Here is a 21,278-nt window from a genome sequence, read left to right as displayed (position 1 = left end):
CATATGCCATGATAACATGTTGCATGTATGCTTAATAAACATACGAAAACTCTTATATTAGGTAGCAACTTTATTTTTAATTTAGGGAAAGTTACGGTTTTCGAAGCTATATCTAGACAACTGCTAATTATGTCCTCAATTCTATAACGCTCCACAAAACCGATCATTTCTGTAATACTCGTGGATCATCCTAGTCCACACATGCCACTATCTCAATTGCAACCACAAACAGACCACACCATGCACGATCAACATCTTTGAAGTTTATCATCACAGGCAAAGGATTGAAGTTTATCATCATAGGCAAAGGATTCGAGCAAACCTATCGCATCTCTTTTATCAAAATGGAGAGGACGTCATGAGTAATTAAGGTATACGAAAACAAATAAGAAATTACATGATTTTACGTTAGGAAAGATCATGTACATACAAATGTTTTTGCTAGAATTCAGAAAATAAAAGAAAAAGGAATCAGAAATCTACAAATTTACAACTGTTATTACGCAAATTCCAACTTGGTCGAACGCTCGTATTTTATGTACTCATATGCAAGGAGCGCGACGTTTCAAAGTTAAACAAAAACATATATTACCGAAAATAGGAAACATACGAAATGGACAATAAAGGAAAACTTTTTTCTTAAATAAAAGTAATAATGAAATGGGATAAGCATCTAAATACACACACATAAGCAAAATGGAGTTCCGTTGGTGTCGGAAGTGACATGTGTCTTCACAATTAAAAGGAACCTCCGACATTGGATGTTGGATCTTAAGCTTATCATTCTAATCACGCTATTGATTAAAATATACAACCTGCCGACTCCATTTAAAATATTTAATATGTATTTTTATAAGTGGTACAATTATGAATTGCTGCACAGGTTTATTTAGAAACTTAATGGGAAATTTCGAATCAATATTCCTAAACCAAATCTATTTGAAAGAATAAAATCTAAGTCAAGCAATGTCACCACTAAATTCACTTATTCGGTTCGTTTTAGGAGTATTTTTCAGACTTCACATATCTCTCTCTCTCTTATTGTCTCAAAAGAAATGAAGTCAAATAATCAAAACTATTCGTCTCTTTCTTTTGTTTATACATACATTTGTAGCCAACAAAATTGTAGTCTCGATTAATCGGTTTAGAGTAAAAAGGTTACAGATATGAAAAATCCAAATTATATACATACACATCTAATTTGAAATTATATACAAATCCAAATTATATAAGAGTGTATGAAATATTCGGTAACTTTTTTTTTATGCCAGAAGATGAATTATTTATATTAACCTAAAGGTATGTTTGAAAATAATAAGCACAAAAATGCCTCATTAGCGTCCCAAAGTAAAATCCATATTACAATGCAAGTAACTACTAATTACGGTAGAGTCTGGATCTGTGTAGTTTTTTATATTTGTCAAACGATTTGTGTAGTTCAAGACTGTATTTTATACCTATGTGGTGGTATAATTAGTTTACGTCAAATGCAAACGAAAATTGGAAAGGAAGTGTGACATTTGTGTTTATAACATTTTTCAGCGTTTTTATTAATTTTTTTCTGAACTAAAGATCATATTTTAACTTGTGAGATTAAATTTTTAATTCCTTATTTTTTAAAAATTTGACTATAAATCAAATTGAAGCGTGTACGAGTACATGCACGTATAAACACATGTATGCACTACTTGTAATGGGAATATACGTACGACTGGAAGTATATCTATATGTACATATGGTAATAAAAAACAATTAAAATGTACAATTGAAGTAAAAAAAAATGTACAATTAGAGAAGAACGTACGCATGGGCCATAAATAGACTAAGCAACAAGAAAGTGATAATGTTTCAACATGTTTCCTCCATCAATTAAGCAATGCACCATTTATTAACACAGCACACAATAACGAATGATAAAACTATAGAAACCTTGTAGAGTTGAGATTTTGTTAAACTATACGAAGCTAAGGAACAAGAAAATGATTTTGTTTGATCACTATGGCGTAGTGTTATTATTCCATAATATATCAATAGTTGATCCACTCTATACTAATTTGTTTTTGTTTTCGGATGACGATGGTAGGATCGAGAATTTGCTGGATAAGTATTCTAATTGAGTTTTTTTTGTCTTTTCTTTTCTTTTTGAATATTTCTACAACATCACTTGGATTATGAATTTTTAAAGAACATACATTAACCTAGCTAATAAATAAAACTCAAATTGCATCACGAACACTATCTTTCGTGTGTTTTTTTTCCCTTCTTTTTCCCAATAAAATACACCACTAGTATATAACTTAATTATATATATATATATATATATCTTTGTTATGCCGTATCTCCGGTGAGACCTATAGATGAAGATCCAGCGACTTAATGCTTCTCTTTGAACCAGAACGAGAAGTCAGATCTCTCTGGAACTGAATCATGTTCGGTCGTACACCGTACATCTTACCCATCTCACCGCTTTGTTCATTAAGATCTTGACATGTGTTCTTACTACCGAAGCTAATCTGCGATGACATCGGCGACCAGTCCTCGTTATACACGCCCATCTGATTATTATTATTCACATGCATGGAGGAGAACGCACAATACGATGGCGTTTGGTATGGTCCCTGAAACGCCGTCGTTATCGGTTGTTGGTGGCTGGTGAGATAATATCCGATGCTGGCTCGTCGAGCTTGGAGCTGAAGCCTCTTCTTCTTCAACCTCTCCTTCTTGTGAGCGTTTTGGTGACCTCCCAAAGCTTGAGAATTTGCGAACTCTTTGCCACAGTATTGGCATTCGAGTCTTTTCATCACTGTCAACGACGTCGTCGTCGTGTTTGCGGACGAGCTCACGCTTTCCGCCGTCGTGATTTCCGGCGAACGGTTGCCGCTGATGAGTTCGAATCCGAATAGCTTTATCGTCTTGTCGGAGGACGAGCCCGAAGAACTTTCGCCTGTTCGAGACATTGTCGGAGATATAGACATATATCTGTGTATATCTATGTATATGTGTTTGTCGATGGGGTTTAATTAGCTTAAGGAGATGTGTAAATGATCTTCTTTATATAGCAAATAGAGGAGGCGAAGGACGTTTAGTTTAATAATTTGTATTTAATGATGCATTGCATCTGTAGTATAATATTTTGTATGTCTTAAGGAGTTTTATATTGTTGGAAGGGCTTTTTATATTAGTCATGAACAGCATCGAGTTATAATATTTTAGGGTTTATAATAAAATTCTTTGTTTGAATCTAAGGTGTGACGAGAAATGATCTTGGAAAATAAACCTTGATAGGTACAATAAGTATTACACTAACACGGAAGAGGTTTATACATATGTGGATACCACGCGCATACATATATATATATATATATAGGAACGTTATATAATAAAGACTGGGATAGAAAATTCTTTATACTAATTAAAAATATATATAAAGACTTAACTTGTCAACTTGTTTTTATCTTTGTCTTATGCATTATACATACATTTGCTTAATTGTGATAACCTTTACTTATAAATATTGTGAGAAAATACTTTCTGTTTAGTGCGTGAATAAAATAGTTAGATTAAGTTGAGATACGATACATTTAAAAAGTATATATGAAAAGGCATGCAGCGATCACACCACTTGTGACAAATAATACAAAAGTTATATTCTAAGCTACAAGAGAAGATTAAGATGTTAATATCTTATTATTGATATATACTATCAAAAGTCAAAGAAAGATAGGAAATAAAATAAAGCTAACCAATTTAGCCCAAAAACCTATTATAATCAACATGGAAGCTGAAGAATAATACTCTGATCCCTAAAATAATATTAAAAATTCACTCTATTTGAATGACGCATGTCCATCATAATTTTTAAGCGAATAAACGAAATGTTCACTCAAGAGCAATGCAACAAAATATAAAACGAATCGTCGTCGGTTCGGTATTCTCTAAAAAGAAAAAAGGAAACAAAAAATAGTCTATAAATTTACTGGATATTCTTATAGTGATGTATTCTCTTGTGATACTACTATTCATTAATGTTTTACAGTTTTCCCTTCAATTAAAGTTGCTCGCAAAGAGATCTGATGATGGAGCATGAATTGAAGCTTTTTTGTAATTTATCTCAATGTCTTCCACCTAAACCAAATCTTATTTGTCTAATTACGTACTGTGAGAAAAAGAAAGAAAAAGCCTATCTTGACCATGTTTAATGAATGCATATTAATAATTAAATTAAAATAGAGAGAATGGTTAGTTGCCAAATGAAGGAATACAAGAAGTGGGCAATGATGCAAGCATCTATACTATTTAACAAATAAAAACTATATTCATGAGTCTAATCTTCAAAACAAGATCTTGGGCAAATCTTCATAAAGCATGAGAAGACAATATTTTATACAGAAAGAAATTTGGTATTAAAAAAAGGTATAGATTATTCTATTTTCAGGTGAATCAAGTCATGAGATAATCTTATTTTAATAAAAATAAGTATAATGAATATTGAAATGGCATTTGGTTTGGACAGTTGTTCCATCAAGACCCCACTGCTTTGTAACTTAAAAGATAGATCAAGACAATTAATTAAAATAATATTAATTAATCCCTTATTAGGTGTTATAATTGTATTCCTTCATACAACCTAAGATCTCTGATTGGTGGACTTTCTTGGCACCAAATTGGTGTCTCATGCAATCAAACGCTCTTTCCTCTCTCTCAGGTCCTTTGTTTTTTAAGTATATTGTAGCAATCGAGGGAAAGAATAATTCCAAATAAGTATGCTGTCAACAATAATCTTATATTTATCCAATAGCATGTGGAATAATTTAGCTCATTATGGTTATTTTTCGAAAGTTTCTGTGTGGTGGCTACTGGGTGTGGGTGGGTTGGTTTCTATATTATTTTATATAGTAAACCTATATATTAATATCTATATATAAATAAATTACTTATTGAATTATGTCCACCTCACCTTCTCTTGTTATATTATATATTGGTATCCATCAAACAACTTAACATTACAATTCAAAACCCATTTCTGAAAAATAAGTTAGTCTAGGGTACCCGTTAAACCTGATCTATTCGACCATGTTTAAGGTTTAACTCTTGTCTTGACCACTTTTTTTTGTTGTTAAAAGGTTGGATGTAGTTGTATTCCATTGGGTAGTAAGTCTCTTTATAATTAAGGAAACTTATAAGGGTTGTACGAGTATCACAACTAATTAATACATCGAAACATCTAAAGATGTACTAACCAATTTTATATAACAGAAATTAAAACATTTCCTATCTCGATAATAATGTAATTGTCCGACCCTAATGAAATATGGATCAGACACAGACACCTCTGGGCCTTCGCTAAAAGCTTCAGTTTCACACATGAATATCAAAAAGCTTCACTAGCTACTTCGATTGCCAACCCAACCTTTTCAGGTTATATATTTAGATTCATTATCATATTTTAATCTTTATATATTAACTGAACAATGTTCGCCTCCATGGGCTAATACAAATCATACAACAACTAACTAGTGAGAAATAAAGATAGAGAAGCCTAAATTGTGTTGTTAAAGGCCCATAAACTTCAAGGAAATTCTTACATTATAATACTGTTTGGAAAGTGTTTTATTATCTCTGTCTAAACTGTCTTGTACTCTTCTAGTTGTCTCGAAGTTTTGTTATTATATGCTTTGTACCTGCTAGAGCCGAAAATTTTCTTAGAATATGACAAACGTTTTTTTTTTCCTCCACCAAAGATGAAAATGTCTTCATCTAATATTGATGTTTAAAATTTTGATTAAAAAAAAAATAACATAATTTGGAAGCAAAAGAAAGAAAGAAAAAAAAAAGCTCAGCTAGATATTGAGCTAGGATTAGGAATATAGAGACTATATGAAAGATAAAGAGGTCTGAATATATCAATAGGAGACATAACCGAAACCAACGTAGAAGCCAAGGAAGGAGAAAGACTAATGGTTCTTTTCTTTGTTAAAGTGTCATTCATAAGAGATCCAACAATGCATTGTGGCTTTTTGTATTTAGATAGGAGCTTGTGATTGTGAAACAAAAGTTAGGATCTCACATTGAAAATCATAAAGCAATATATATGTTGGGTAGCTTTCTGTCATCAAAATCAAGTTTTCGATTTATTTTATTTGGTAGTTGACATTAACCAAACTTTTAGTGATCGAAAATTTGCGAACTAATCTACTACTCATACCATTTGATATCCAGTTGTAATTTCATGATTTCTTTGTAATTCTTTTAAAAATGAAGTATTTTCCAAATTTGTAATTAAAAATATTAGTATAGATGTATTAAAAAAGAACATAAGCCAATACATCCATTGGTAATCGTGTGTATCCGGGGAAATTTTGGAGATGTTGAAATATAAGAGATTTATTTTTACATGATTTTGAATAGTATAATTAGGTCAACAAATCAGCAACTTTACTGCTAGAAATATATTCTTGTGAAGGAGGGTTTTAATTAAGAAGACCGAGAAAATACTTACAATAATAATGATTAGAGTAAAAAGATGCTCCAAACCTCAATCGAGTACTAAAATAAAATTTATTAAAAGGAAAATGTCAATGTCTTTTTTTTTGTTTTAATTGATGTTCAACGTTCATAGAAAAAAAAGAAAGATATACATTGATTTTATGTGCGACACGTCGATCACAACTATTATGGATTTATTTGTTCAACTCTCGATTTCTAGTTGACATCATGAAGATTTGATCCATCATTCGTTGGCCCATATCGTTTGAAAAATCAATTCACAAATCAAATCTTAAATGTCGCATAAATTGTTTTATAAAAATGGGCATATCCATTTCTATGTTTTTTTTGAACACGCGTCATTGAGCATTTTTCTTTCTTCTTTTGTTAGATGTTGCAGTGAAATTTTTTAGTTTTTATTTGAAACAATGTATATTTTTTAACAAAGGAGTTTGACAAAAAAAACGAAATCAACAAAAGAAGAAAAATCTCTTTTAACTAAACATTATAAATCTCGTGAAACAATGCATTGACCAATTTAACAAACTTAATAAACACTTTTTATTGATATACAACTATTTAAGTAAAAAAAATAAAATAGATTGGGTGGGGAAAGACAAAGCAAAAGCAATCTCGAAGATTTGATACGCTGTGCTGTGGTGTCTAAAAGAGTGAAACAGCAAATTATGTTTGGAAGAAAAAAAAAAGGAAAAAAAGAAAAGGACCACCACTTAATTATTATAAATTGTTCTTAACAAAATATTAGTGGACCCTCTCTTTTAGATTTCATGGGTCCCGCGGATCTTAATTTTAATGTGGACGTCAATGCAAAATTCTTTATTATTATTATTTTGTATTTTAATTTTTTTACGAATTTGAAAACGATATAAATAAATTACAGCTTTGGAATTAAATTGTTTGGATAACATAGATTTGTAGTATAAGTCAGATGTATATTGATTTTCTCGTCAACTTTAATATAGTTATTTGAATTAGTAGTACATTTGTATAATACAAAATGATAAAAGTAGAAGAAACTGACCAATCAACACATAGAACAGTAAAAAAGACCAAACCCAATCCCAAACGGAGCAGCCCGCATCTACTATGAATTGAAATGGTGATTCCATTTTTCAAGTTTTTTTCACTCACACTCATTTGACCAAATATATATAATATCTCTCCACCATCTTCTTCTATTTGTATACATATACTTTCTTTGTAAATAATTTCGATTCCTTTGTACGGATATATCTGGATGATATTCGCAAAATAGGCCCCCACCGGATTTTCAGAAATCTCATTTAAAAAAAAATAAATACTATTTTTGTTTTTCAAAGATTAAAAACAAAAGTTCATTTTTTTTTCAACCCTAAAAGCACTGCACAAAAGAAAACTAATTAATAAAACATACATCTTTTCACATAAAATAGGAAACCAAAGATTTTGTTGGATTTTCCTCGCTGTAAACTTTAAAAAAATAAAATTGAAAAAAAAAAGACAAATGAAAGTTGAAAAAAAAAAGACAAATGAAAAAAACAGATTGATTTTTTATTTTTTTTGTTTGAAAGGAAAAAGAATAAAGACAACACAGAAATATAAAAAACTATCTAAAGGAAGACACAAGAGGAAAGAAAAGAAACAGATGTGAGCTCTTCTTCTTCTCTCTCTCTCTCTCTCTCTTTAATTATCATCAGTTACTACGTAGTATAAACTCGTCGTCTATGGGCAGAGACGGTGGCGTTTCTTGTTTAATGAGAGCAGAGATGAATATGATGAGCGTTGGAGGAATGGAATCTGCACCAGCACCGTCGGATTTAGACGAAGTTCATGTCTTAGCCGTTGATGACAGTCTCGTCGATCGTATTGTCATCGAGAGATTGCTTCGTATCAACTCTTGCAAAGGTTCCTCTTTCTTCTTCTTTTTCTCTTTATAATTCTCCTCGCCGGAAAAAACAAAATAATTAAAACTCGGGTGGTTTGGTTTATTAATTATGACAGTAACGGCGGTAGATAGTGGATGGCGTGCTTTGGAATTTCTAGGGTTAGATAATGACAAAGCTTCTGCTCAACTCGATGTAAGTTTTCTAACTCAGAGAGATTTTGAGGAGGAATACGAATTCGTGATTTAATTTGATTTTTTTTTTTTTTTTTTTTTTGTTACGAAAATGAAAACAGAGATTGAAGGTTGATTTGATCATAACTGATTACTGTATGCCTGGTATGACTGGTTACGAGCTTCTCAAGAAGATCAAGGTCTCTTTCTCCCCCGCCCGCCCATTTTTTTTTTAGATTTTTGTTTTCTGAATTAACAATGTGGAATATTTATTTCCGGTGTGATCTGAAACAGGAATCGTCTAATTTTAGAGAAGTTCCGGTTGTAATCATGTCGTCCGAGAACGTATTGACAAGGATCGATCGGTGAGAGAGAGAGACTCTTGTCGATACTTTTATAACAGATTTTGTGATTTTTTTTATTAAGGAAACTGTTAGGTTTGATAATGGGATATATGATGAATGAATGGAACAGATGCCTTGAGGAAGGTGCTCAAGATTTCTTACTGAAACCGGTGAAGCTCGCCGACGTCAAACGCCTCAGAAGTCACTTAGCTACTAAAGACGACGTCAAACTCTCCAACGGTAACAAACGGAAGCTTCCTCAAGATTCTGATCCCGTTACTATTACTCCGCCGTTGACTATTTCGACTGAATCGTCTCCGCCGTTGACTATCTCGCATGACTCGTCGGATTCTTCTTCTTCTTCTTCTCCGGTGGAGATGTTTTCGTCCTCGCCAATAGATGACGATGAAGATGACGATGTGTTGACGTCGTCGCCGGAGGAATCGCCGATACGAAGGCAGAAGATGAGGAGTCCCGGATTAGATTAGAGTGTGGGGCAAAAAACTCTTTTTTTTTTTTTTTTTTTCTGGGACGCCGTGTAATATCTATCTCCGTTAACTTGTTTTACCTTTGACGGTGTTTTTAATTGCACGTTGACTTAACGCCGTCAAATTTATAGATGTCCTTTTTTTTTTAACAAAATCTCGCTCCACGTGGGCCTTTTCCTTTTCCTTATTAAAAAGCTTTCTTCGAATTTTCTTATTTCTTTATTCCTTTCATTTTATTTTCTCTCCACAAAGTTTTTTCTTTTATTTTTTGTTTGGTAATTAAGGCAAAATATCTCATGTGTTTAGGTCCTAAATTATCATACATGTATGGGTCTGGTTATGTGATCTTTCTTACTTAGTCATGAACCTGCATAGACAAGCAATGTATATAAAAATTATAGAGACATTTAGGATCCCTTGTCAATTCTTTAAAAACCTGCATACATATTTTTAATTGAAGATTTGATTAAACTGAATTTAGGATAAAACGCTGTATTTTGATGACACAGAGTTATTTGAGTTTTGTAAAACGCCATTCTCTATTTATTATCAATACGTTAGCTAGAAATTCTGATTTTTTTTTTTTTTTTTTAAGAATCAAAGAGCTATGCTTTTTTTTTTTCTTTTCCAAATACTACAACTAGTAATTACCATTTGAATCCAGCATCGTAATTTAAGAGTTACATAAGTATATATATATATATATATATATATATATATATACAGTTGAGACTAATTGAGAGCTTGATCAGGTATCAGTTTACCAACCAAAATATTCCCTATTACAGTCAGTAGTCACGTATTGATATCTCTATTTGTATAAGCCGATGCTCTGGCCTCTAATGCAACTTTTAATATACAAATTTAACCCTTAAGAACACTTCAATATACTACAAAGAAGTGTGGATCGAAGCATCATTATGCATGTGTAGATGTGTAGAGAGTAAGCAAGAAAGTAAATTAAAAAACAACAAAGGTGGGAGAAAAAGAATGAATGGCAAAGCTGGAAATGGGCGACTCTTGTTCCCTTCAACTGGGACATATTTCTCCATAAATAGTCTCTATAGATCCGTTGTCCCTGGCACCCATTCTGGGTGTTCTTTTTTTCTAATCCATAGGATGTGTTTTTTTTTTACCCGACTAGGAGATCTTCATATGGATACGGTTTTGAAAGGTTAATAATCCGTTATAACTCAGAAAGGTTAAGCTTGAGTTAGCTTTTAATTAGCCAAAGTTAAAAGAGGACACCTTCAGTGTTTTATTGACAACGAGATCATACAAATATTATATACATTAACTTTTGTAGTATATTGCTTAAAGTGTGTGTTACGGATATCGGATTGGTGCCGTGCTAGAGGTAGCGAGGCGGTTGGCCGCAAACTGAGTTATCATCGAAAAGACGGATGTAACAATCTAATGACATGGTCCAATTGATATTCTCATTCATTTGAAATTTGGTTTAGCTTGTAATCCAAATTTAAAAATGGGTGTTCTTTTTCTTTAAACTCAACCGATGAACAAAACTGTTTCCACACATGACTTTTGTTCACTTATTAAATTACTACTATGAAATAACAAAAGATAAAAGAATAAAGAATCAGATTAGTGATACTAAATAGTCGTGTACTGTTAATGACAGAGCCAACCACATTGGAAGGATAAAATCAAATTATAAAATTTTGTAGATGCAATGTATATAGAAACAAAATCATCCCCAAACGATACTCCTCACGTTTGGCGTATTTTTATAATTTTGCAATAAATTTAAACAAAAAAATATTTCCTTTGGTTAGCGTTTTGTCCCTTCATGTGTGGGGGAATAAATCTCCCTACCATATCTTTATTTTTATTTTTCTTCATCTTTGGTTACTGTAGTGTCCCGATCGCTGTTGCATGTGTCTTTCCATGTTTTTTGCTTTACCCTTGACATGTTATAGATTACTTTTGTCCACGGCTACTAATACTTTGCTATTTTTCTGAAGAAAATATATATATATATATATATATTTTTTTTGAATCTTATTTCTATTATCTTCGAAGTGGAAACAACACCAAGTAAAATTAGATTCTTTCTTGTTGTCGGTATTCGAATTAATGATCTTGAATTGTTTCCTTTTTGTTACGGAGACCAACTAGTTAGTACATTACTTGAGTTTATCTACCTCTAGTTAATATTCTTTTTGTTCAATGTTCGAAGACCGTTACAGTCTAATTTTTTCTTTCGTTCTTTTGATTAACTCAATCGTTTAAAAATTATTATGGGTCAAACACATAATTTTAATAGACATGTTGTCAAGATACACACTATGTGATATAATCAAGTTTGTTCGATAACTCTTTTACATGCACCATCGATCATTATATTAGCAACAAAAACCTTGTGTTTCATTCTATCTAAACATGGTTAGTTCAACTGGTTCTGGGAATACTGTTTAGTGCTATCGATCGGATCTTCAAAAATTTACGACGTTTTTCTTAAAAGTGATCGTATTGTATGATAAAGGCCATTGTATGAAGGGAAGTTTTATTTTTCTTTGCTTAACGGCTAATAAAATAGATCTTACTAATGACTTCTGCTTAAAATAAAATTCTGCAGCACTACAATGAAACTTAATTTCTTGGTTTACACATTGAACGTTGTCTTGCTTCTTCTGTAACACAAACAAAGAGTACATATATATCCAAACTTTGAATATAAAGAATAATCATATACTATAGAAAGTTGTAAAGCAAGCACAAGATAGAAAAAATTACTTATTAAACATCATTTACTCTCAAGTTCATTATTTACAAACTCTAACTCAACTTTTACTTCTCTCTCACTATGCTTCTAAACTTACTATTAACGTTCACATTTCTGATGGTTGGGGTAAAATCTGACCCGGACTCGCTCCAAGACTACTGCGTTTCTCCTCCTTCAACTCACCAACAAATCTTTCTCAACGGTGTACTTTGCAAAGATCCGACACAAGCCACCGTCTCCGACTTTAAAACCTCCGCATTATCCAGACCCGGAAACACTCAGGTCAAACCGTTTATGATCAACGTCACTGTCACCACGACCGCCAACCTCCCAGGTATCAACACAATGGGCCTCACAATGGCCCGGCTCGACTTCGGGGCCTCCGGCATCGTTCCACTGCACGTGCACCCACGTGCCTCAGAAGTGACGGTCTGCCTCGACGGTGTGCTTCTCGTAGGGTTCGTGGATACGTCGGGTCGGGTCTTTACCCAGGAGCTTCATCCGGGTGAGACATTCGTTTTTCCCAAAGGGTTGATCCATTTTCTCTATAACATTGATACGGTGAGCTCTGCTTTGGCTGTATCTGGGCTGAGTAGTCAGAACCCTGGGACTCAGATTGTGTCTTTGTCGTCTTTCATTTCAAAGTCCCCGATTCCAAAAGAGGTTTTGAAGAGTGCTTACGATATTAACGGCCAGGATGTTTGCTAGGAACCGCAAAAGTCATGAAGGCTAAAATGCTAAAACTGTAAACTACAATATGTGAACAACCTATACTATATGAATATGTATAAATGACTAACTTAAAATAATACAAATTTCGATAAACATGAATTTAAACTCAATTCCATATTGAGGTTTTCTGCCATTATTTTTTAGCTATCTTGTTAACTTTTTTTTTTTTTGGTCAAAAAGCTATCTCGTTAACTATGAAATGTTTTTAGAATGTGAAAGATTTATTATTGATTAAACTCATAACGAGCAACATATATATATTTTTTTTTATCATTGTGCTGCGACAGCGAGGATGACATGAGTACACGACCAAAGCATGTCTTTAATTAGTCTACCTTTCTAGTTTTTAGTATGCAAACTCTACGTAATTATGATCCTATATATGCATGCATATGTGTGTACATTTCCACAATATATATACTTTAAGGTTAATCTTTATTTTTGTCTTTAATTCTGTGATAGTTGTGTTACTTGAGTATTTGTTTCTCCTTCTCCTGTGTCGAAGTTTCCCCTTTACCACTACTACTAGGCATGTGAGGTGATCCAGTTTTGAGATGCTTGAACTTGAATTCTCCTGCCAACTTATCCCAATAGAGGCCAATAAAATCTCCTTTTATTAAACCCTTGGTATTTTTTAAGAGCTGCCATCCTTTTCCGAAATGATACTGGCCGTCTTTGCGTAGTTTAAGATTTACGGTGTAAGAATGGTCAATACGGTCAACATCTCTGACTTTGACATCAATGCCAGCTGCCAATTTCTGGACAAGCTCATTGCCCATCTCCGGTACTATAAAGTGCTCCATCAGTTGTTTCGGTAAATAGAGCTGAGCCTTAATGGAAACATCAGAGTCAGTTAGCCTCTTCGTTAGAACCCAAGGATCATCTTCATATTGGCTTAGACCCAATTCTAGATTGACACTGTGTGCCATTTTGACTAGTTTTGTTAGTATAGAAAGCCTTTGTAATGTTATGAGTACTTACAAGTTTGGAAAATATGGCTTTACATATATAGGCTTACTAGGTGTTGATCTACGCGTGTCTTCTATTATTAAAAATTGAAATTAATTTACATTATTAAAATATCTCTTGTTAATAGTTTTAGGCATGGTGGTGGTAGTTATATCTATTAATTTAAAATGCACAACTCTGTTTCAAAGTCTATTGTGTAAAAGCTTTTATTTTACCATTGCACTAGTCGATAACCTTTTTTTAATAAATTTTGGATTGGGTGATCCGATCCGGACTGTTCATCGGATATGAACGGTGCTACGTTCGATTTACATTTTAGTTGATTTAGGTTTATTTTTCTTTTCATCCAAAAACTATTCCACATTCTCTAAGATAAAATGTAAAAGGAAGTATATGATGAATGAACAAAATTAGAGTCTTCGATTTTGGCAACTTCCGTATCATCTATTCTGATAAAACTATACACCAAAATGTAAGGCTCCAAACGCAAAACAGAACAAATGTGGCCTAGTGAATCATGAGCTATACGATCCTAGTTCATGTCACGTCAAAAACAAGTAAACTTCTCCACCACCAAAAGCTTTGCATAACCTATAAGAGCCATAAGAGCCGCTACCATCAGGAACCTCAACACTAACACACCTGAAACAAGATTAAGTATCGCAAATGTAGAAGCAATACATCAAGGAAATTCTCACGGCCTTTATGTGATGCAAGAGGGAAAATTTAATGGAAGAATTGAGTACGTACCAGTTTATATAGGAGGCAAGGCACAAAGTTTGCAATTCAGCATAATGTGAAACCGCGATATTCTTCTCTGTTTCGAAATTTCACTAACTCTTTTAAGCCTCGGTCCCTTTGAATTCGGTTTCCCCTGTTTGCTTCTATACAAAAGATCTGATGTGTTTGCTACATACTTCACCTACAGCAGTTAAATCATTGGCAAAGTAAGGTTCAGCCATCCACAAATGTACATTTTAGACAGCAAGTTTTCCCAACACAAAAGAGTTTCATTATATGTTGTACCTTTGAAGAACTGCAAGCCATTTTACATTCAATCTCGTTAATAATACTCAATCCTTCCATTGCAATTGTATCCCCCGAAGATTCATTTACACTAGTGAATTTCTCCTTGTTCCTGCACGAGTATGGTTAAATGTTACTGTGGACCTAAGGAATATATATATATATATATATATATATACATGTTACACATACACACCATATGCTTTTATCATACTTCCTTCACCTTTTCAAAAACAGTCCATGATTCTCATCATCATTGACGGATGTCAGAAACTTTTTTTGTAGATAATTTGCAAAATCCGGCTCCATGGCTACACCAGCTACTTCAGGCTGGTTATTCCCGCAGTTCATAAGCTGAATAGAGAGACGTGTTTTTGCTGATGACTGCAATCAGTTCCAAAGTTATTAGAGTACGTTATGGAATTTGAATGGACAAAGATGCGTAGTTAAGAGAAACCTACATATCTGATCCGGTATATGTTTGCCTCATGGAGGAGGGCACGTGCATTCTCATGATACACTAGATCAACGAATCTCCCCAGTCTTCTGTAGTTCTCATACGCATGTAGTTGTCGAAGCTTGGTGTCTGTCTCATCAGCTGCAACAGCATGCAGCTGAAGCATATCCAAACCATCCCAATGTCAAGAAAGAGACAGATAAAAAAAGAGCAATGGAAGTTGAGGGTTGAGATGACAATACACTAATTTTGCTTACATGCTTAACAAACTTCTGAACTAACTTGTCCAATGTGAAGAGAACATATGACTGTGCTCCAAAAATAGCTCGGCATTCATCTTCAAACTTTGTATTGTCACTAGAGCCGTCAAGTAAATTATAGAGTGCATCTATGAACCTAATAGTGTTATGCTTCCAAAATCAGTAACGAACCATTTTTCAGTACAAAGACATTAAATTGGAAGATAAATCACCTGGGATACGAATCAGGAGTTGTGTTATCCGGAGCCTTCCACTTCTTTTCTGCATGTTTCTTTGCTGATTGTATTCTCTCATACAACATCTGGAAAATTAGCAGAAGAATACGAAAATTAACACGGGAGGAGAAAAATAGCAAGAATATTAACGACTTGAGAAACTTGCTTCAAAAAATTCCTTACTTGATGAAGCCTAAATAGCACATAATAAGAATCATTCCCGTAAAAAACTCGAGAATCATTCTGAGAGCAAGTTTCACTAGCTTGCAGAGGCCAAGACACATGCTTGGCAACAGGTTTTACAGTTTGCAGAAACCGCTCTGTAAATGCAAAGGATCCATCTTCACCTTCTTTTCCATTAGCCACCTCTCCAGCCACACTAATACGCTCCTTATGCTTTTCATGACAACCAGACTTGGTTCCTGAAACAACCTTTTCAGAGGCGGTCTCATTATCCTCTGATAACTTGTGACAATTTTCGTCATCTTCAGGGTGAGTATTTCCCTTTGTTCCCGTTTCAGTGCAACATGCTCCCTTTATATCACAACTTTGCTGGTCTGTATTGCTTGTTACATTGTCCATCACCCTTTGTAAAGGCTTGAGGCCATTTTGTCCGCTAACATCAAAGTTGCCTTGCTCACAACTGTTAGTGGGAGATAATTCACCCTCTTCTCGCTCAGCCTCATGATTTCCCACTGATACATCCTCCATTATCTGATCGTTTCTGGCTGACACAAGTTTGGTAGACTGAATCACCTGCGGACAATGAACCAAAATTAGGCAAACATCAATAAAGTTTCGTAAATAGATATACTGATGATTGGTTTCTACTGATTGCTCATCAAGGTGTCAATTTGATAACTAACAAAGGAAACCTCTTATTTCATTTCATCACAACTGAAGTGCATACAACCTGAGTTTAAAAACAATTCCACACACACAAGGGGTTACCTCATAAGACATATCTGTGTCATCTTGCACTTTATCATGCTGAGCACCTTTCAGTATATTGGCTGAGACATCTTTCCCAGGCGAGATTCCTTGCATTGTTGGATTATCTTTCAGCAGTTTTGGGGATATTGGATGTTTACCCTTTGACCCAGAAGAGCTGTCCTTCACTGCCACGCATGCATCATGCAATTCTTGGTTGGTTTTCAACTTTGATACATCTTCCATAGCAAGGTCACCTTGAGACCTCGAAAGAGTGCCAAACATGGGCTCTAAAAAGGTTATCCACAGCTTCATTACCTTATCTGATTGTTCAGTGGCACATATTTCTTCACAGTAATACTTGATTAGCAGATATAAATCCTCGTGAATTTGTGTATCACAATAATCAAACTCCAAATCCGGAGTAAAAGAGGGCATAGTTCTAACAGCAATAGCTTGAAGCAGATCTTCTTGATGCTTTTTCTCACTGATATCTTTTATCTCTGCCACTAAACCTGTATTCCACAACGAAACAATGGCATTGATGCAAAACTGTAACTCCCAGATAAATACATAATCAGCAATCTATTATTGAAGAAAAAACAGAACTTTCTCTCGCTTCACCATCCTCTCTTCAAAATGACGAGATTGAGAAAGAAGTTGCTAATGGATGTGGTTTTATCAATCCTAAAGTAGGTTGAGATTTTCACATAATGAACTTAATAAGTAAAATTTTGATATAGAAGCTTACATTTTGTGCTCAAGTTCTTAGAGTCCTGCTGCTTGAAATAGAAACTACGATGATCTAGTGACTTGTGGTGATTCTTAGCATATACTTCAGCCCAAACTTTCTGGAAATCAGAGTGGCACCTTGCCCATTCTTCTTGCTTCTGCTTCAAGCGCGTCAGTATCACCGGTAAAGCACTATGCATGTTCTTCTTCAAAAGATCCATGACATCAAGCCCATTATCACCGTATAACCGCTCAATGCATCTTAAGTTCATAGCTATTAGATACAATCACATAGAGTGTTATAGCACAAATGAATGAAGAACAGACAATCTATAGCCAAACTAGATTTGTTCCAAACTAACAACTTACCTGATAAGTGTTTCTCGATACATATAGTAGTGTCTACTGAGATAGTGTTGTTGTTCATCTTTTCCAGAAGGATTTCCACGTGTTTGATTGCTGAACTTACAGATCCTAGTAACATGTCCATTTCATACCTGAACACGCATTAGGAATGTTAAACTGAGGGATTCTACCAAGAACAAAGAATCACCATTTCTACATGAAAGGTTCCAGACAAACTATATGAAAGGAGAGAAGTCCCTCCCACATAAAAGATAAACTTAAGCATGCCAAAGTAATAGGAGAAAATCTATTTGGTCATAAAACGAGGATATATGAGCCTACTATACTGTATATAAAAGGTGGATAACGAGATTTTTCATCAAACTACCAGATCATACCTATCATCCTCACACCGAAATAAGCTTTCTTCATACTGGTTTTTGCGCATATGACTGAATGAGTAATCTTCACTCCCGGAGGTGACAGATACCAGGTGGTCATTGAGTGTCTTTTTACCAAGTGTATTTCTGTAGCTTGGAATCTCAACTGCATACTGCATGGGAAAAGACCAACCATATGATTATAAGAGAACAAAATGATACAGTAAATTAAAGTGTAATAGAACAATATTGTTTAAGGAAAAACCCACATCCTTTGGTAGGAGCCGATAACTTGGCGTACACTGAGTGCATTCAGAGAGATCAAGTTCATTTATAGGTGTTCCCACATACGGGGTGGTGGGTCTGTGATTTCCGATATCTTTACTGCCAGATGCTGCACTTTTTTCAGTTCTATCTGCTGTATCTGTTTCAGTATCTTCTCTATTTTCATCATCTTGAAAATCTCCTGGACGACCTTCTTTAACAAGGGAGTCTGCAAAAATTAACTACATCATTACCAGATATAAATTACTGACCACTTAAACCATTAACAAAAACAAGATTGGGTATGATCACAGTATAACAAAAATGAAGAGAAGGATTCTGCAAAAGGTTAAGATTGGGTATGATCAGTATAGAAAAATGAAGAGAAAAATTATGCAAAAAGTTAAACATAATTTGAACACCAGAACCAAGATACATACCACTGACTACTTAAGTCATAAACAAACAAGAAATTGACCATAGTCACAGTATCAAAATGTTGGCACATTTGTGACAGAGAAGACTTGCTTGCTTATCACTAGATAATGGAAGACATTTTCACAATCATAAAGCTGAACTGTAGAAAAAATGTAACAGACCCAGAGAATTACCAGGGGAACAAGCGACAAGGTTCTCATCACCATCTTCTCGTTGGTCAGAGTGTTCAGAATTATCCTCAAGCTTACATCGCAGTTTTAGTTTCTGTGTAAATAAGAGTGTATCAACTTCTCACTCAAAAAAATCCCTACGTAAAATGCATATTTTATCTTGATCTTAAATTATGAGACTCTTAAAACAGTGTAGGAAGGATATATGGCCATAACGGATTTCTGCCACCATGAAAACCTTGCTAACTGCAATATTGCCTTATCAGAATTAAGAGTAACCTTATCAGAATGCATGCCAGAAGTTGCAGTGCCCTTGTGACGATGTACTGCCTTCGTTGCTGAAGGAGCTGATTCTAGACAATTAGGTAAGAAATTAACGAACTCCATGAGCAGATCTTCATGGCCCTTGAATAGCATAGTGACCTACACAACAGACAATATCAGAGAACTGTCTCTCTAACAAGTAACATGTGAAAAAGAAAGTTTGAAGAATTAAAAGTCTCTGCATTAACAATAAACATACCTCTTTGTAGACCTCAGAGATGGACTTTCTTTCCTTTCTATACATGTTCAGGATGTCTAGAAAACTTTTGTACGCATGTTCATCATCTCCGAACCTCGTCTGCAAACGAAGAAACACCAGTAAACCTTAACTAAAAAAAAAAATCAACATATACCGTAGAACGTCATTTACCACATCACATACAAACCTTAATCTTGGTGACAAAACCGATAGCGTCTTTGAAATCCACCCGGACCTTAGGTTTCTCTTCCTCCGGCTGAAGGGTTATTTTATACCCTTTGGGCAAGAAAGTATTAAAACCTAAAAGTAGGTTCTTGTAACCCTTGAACAATTCTTTAATTCTTTCGATGACACCTTCAGTGTTGATTCTGCAAGCAACATAAGAGACCATAAACACACGCAGTTCACACTGTGACATCCACAGATACCCGCATTCCTTCTGTGACCTCTATAAACAAGAAAGAATGAAACTAAAAACGAGAAGAGAAGAGAAGAGAAGAGCAAAGTAAATATACCTCTGAGCTTTAAAGTCCTTCATGAGCTCAAGGAATGACTCATATTTCTCTTTATTGTCATGAAAAATATCCTTTACAGATTTGAGATACGTCAGGGCATCAAGGGTTTTAGGTTGCTTGTTTCTGCATTGCACAAACACATGTAACTTAAAACACTTTAAAAGCATATTCAAAACTCCAGCTAACTACATTGAAGAATTTTATTTTTCAAGTTAATGACCACAGAACAAAAGCGAAATTGAAAAAGAGAGATTTACGTTTCTCCTCGAGATGAAACCTCAGCCCTTCGCTTTTGAGGTTCAGGTTCAGGTTGAACATCTTCTCTAAGTCTCTTCATCTCTTCTTCCAAGAAAATCAAAAAATCAGGTTTTTTTTTTTAGCAGCCAAATAAAACGAAGAACCCTGAAAATAAATCCAAGTCCAAAGAAACAGCACGGAATCGTTAACCCTACTAATAGATCTATCATCGGAAAAATCGAACAAAAATGGTAAAATAAAAAAATAAAAAAATCAGAGATTTTGATTTTAAAACCTTTGTTAGAACGGATCACGTTACTCAAAAGGTGACGAGGAGCTTCTTTCGTTTCCTTGGTTAGAAGACGAAACTTCGAAAGAGAAGTGAGAAGATCGGCGAAAACGTTAGCCGCCAGAGTTTTCAAGTAGGAACCTTTGTGAAATGAAAAGCAAAAGAAGCTTCGTTTTTCGAGTCACCGGGAAGAAAAAAGTTGAAAATATGTTATCCCAAAGGTGAGATTGCTTCTGATTAGGAGCAATCTCACTTGTCTCTCTCTATCTGGGGGGTTTTGGGTGCGGAGGAGGAGGAGGAGGAGGGAAGAGGGTAAGGCAACGGAACGAGGAAGAAGAGGAGGAGGAGGAAAAGAAGAGAGGAGGAACTTGTTATATATACACACAAAAATCTTCATGCCTGTATCATCAGACCTTCCGAGTGAAGTGGAAGGTTTACATATTTGGGTTTTTTTTTTTAATTCCAAATCAAAATTTTTGGTTTTCAAATTATGTTATTTGACCCTAAAAAAATACAAGTCAAAGCACAATTAAGGTTTTCATTTTTATTCAGTAAAAGATGATGGTACATATGGTTCCCGTTGGTAACATGTACATATTGATAAGAAAATTTACATAATGTATGTGTAAGATAAAATGTAACTTATGCCATAAAATTATCATCAATGTTATCAATCGAA

General features: G+C 34.3%; 4 protein-coding genes and 1 pseudogene across 12 annotated transcripts; 2 read left to right on the top strand and 3 right to left on the bottom strand.

Annotated features, from left to right (window-relative positions):
- Nucleotides 1-2,221: 2,221 nt before the first annotated feature.
- Nucleotides 2,222-3,153, bottom strand: LOC104768899 (zinc finger protein 5 pseudogene; annotated as a pseudogene). The gene has a single exon (XR_015588683.1). The product of XR_015588683.1 is annotated as a zinc finger protein 5 pseudogene (transcript).
- Nucleotides 3,154-8,017: 4,864 nt separating this feature from the next.
- LOC104768894 (two-component response regulator ARR4) lies at nucleotides 8,018-9,568 on the top strand. Its single transcript, XM_010492979.2, has 5 exons — nucleotides 8,018-8,391; nucleotides 8,488-8,564; nucleotides 8,665-8,742; nucleotides 8,837-8,907; nucleotides 9,017-9,568. The coding sequence occupies exons 1-5, from the start codon at nucleotides 8,211-8,213 to the stop codon at nucleotides 9,372-9,374; spliced, it is 765 nt and encodes a 254-aa protein (XP_010491281.1). The 5' UTR covers nucleotides 8,018-8,210; the 3' UTR covers nucleotides 9,375-9,568.
- Nucleotides 9,569-12,116: 2,548 nt separating this feature from the next.
- LOC104768886 (germin-like protein subfamily 1 member 1) lies at nucleotides 12,117-12,957 on the top strand. Its single transcript, XM_010492966.3, is given in 2 exon segments — nucleotides 12,117-12,819; nucleotides 12,821-12,957. Coding segments are annotated over 2 exon segments (651 nt in total). The 5' UTR covers nucleotides 12,117-12,198; the 3' UTR covers nucleotides 12,851-12,957.
- Nucleotides 12,958-13,316: 359 nt separating this feature from the next.
- LOC147946566 (B3 domain-containing protein At1g10455-like) lies at nucleotides 13,317-13,778 on the bottom strand. Its single transcript, XM_087497020.1, has one exon. The coding sequence runs from the start codon at nucleotides 13,776-13,778 to the stop codon at nucleotides 13,317-13,319; it is 462 nt and encodes a 153-aa protein (XP_087353146.1).
- A 434-nt stretch (nucleotides 13,779-14,212) lies between these two features.
- On the bottom strand, nucleotides 14,213-21,008 carry LOC104768834 (paired amphipathic helix protein Sin3-like 6). Of its 8 annotated transcripts, none has more exons than XR_015588679.1 (20): nucleotides 20,606-21,008; nucleotides 20,331-20,475; nucleotides 20,074-20,196; nucleotides 19,746-19,926; nucleotides 19,559-19,657; nucleotides 19,315-19,458; nucleotides 19,039-19,129; nucleotides 18,433-18,656; nucleotides 18,182-18,336; nucleotides 17,808-17,935; nucleotides 17,458-17,712; nucleotides 16,728-17,221; nucleotides 15,960-16,532; nucleotides 15,774-15,862; nucleotides 15,559-15,697; nucleotides 15,306-15,458; nucleotides 15,041-15,228; nucleotides 14,845-14,956; nucleotides 14,569-14,740; nucleotides 14,213-14,460 (listed from the first exon to the last, which is right to left on the bottom strand). XR_015588679.1 is itself a non-coding variant. In XM_087498704.1 (20 exons), exons 2-19 carry the CDS (start codon nucleotides 20,408-20,410, stop codon nucleotides 14,573-14,575), a joined length of 3,369 nt encoding a protein of 1,122 aa, XP_087354830.1. In that variant the 5' UTR covers nucleotides 20,411-20,475; nucleotides 20,606-21,008; the 3' UTR covers nucleotides 14,213-14,460; nucleotides 14,569-14,572. The 8 variants fall into 8 exon arrangements, 7 of the variants coding, with proteins under 7 accessions (XP_087354830.1, XP_087354832.1, XP_087354831.1 ...); XM_087498704.1 differs by having other exon boundaries at nucleotides 15,068-15,228; XM_087498706.1 differs by having other exon boundaries at nucleotides 14,213-14,409; nucleotides 15,068-15,228.
- Between the last annotated feature and the right edge of the window lie 270 nt (nucleotides 21,009-21,278).

The sequence above is a fragment of the Camelina sativa genome, chromosome 3, assembly GCF_030686135.1.
Source record: "Camelina sativa cultivar CO46 ecotype springtype chromosome 3, ASM3068613v1".
NCBI lineage: Eukaryota > Viridiplantae > Streptophyta > Magnoliopsida > Brassicales > Brassicaceae > Camelina > Camelina sativa.
The sequence above is the reverse complement of the archived record's forward strand: the minus strand, read 5'-3'. Positions and strand labels throughout refer to the sequence as shown.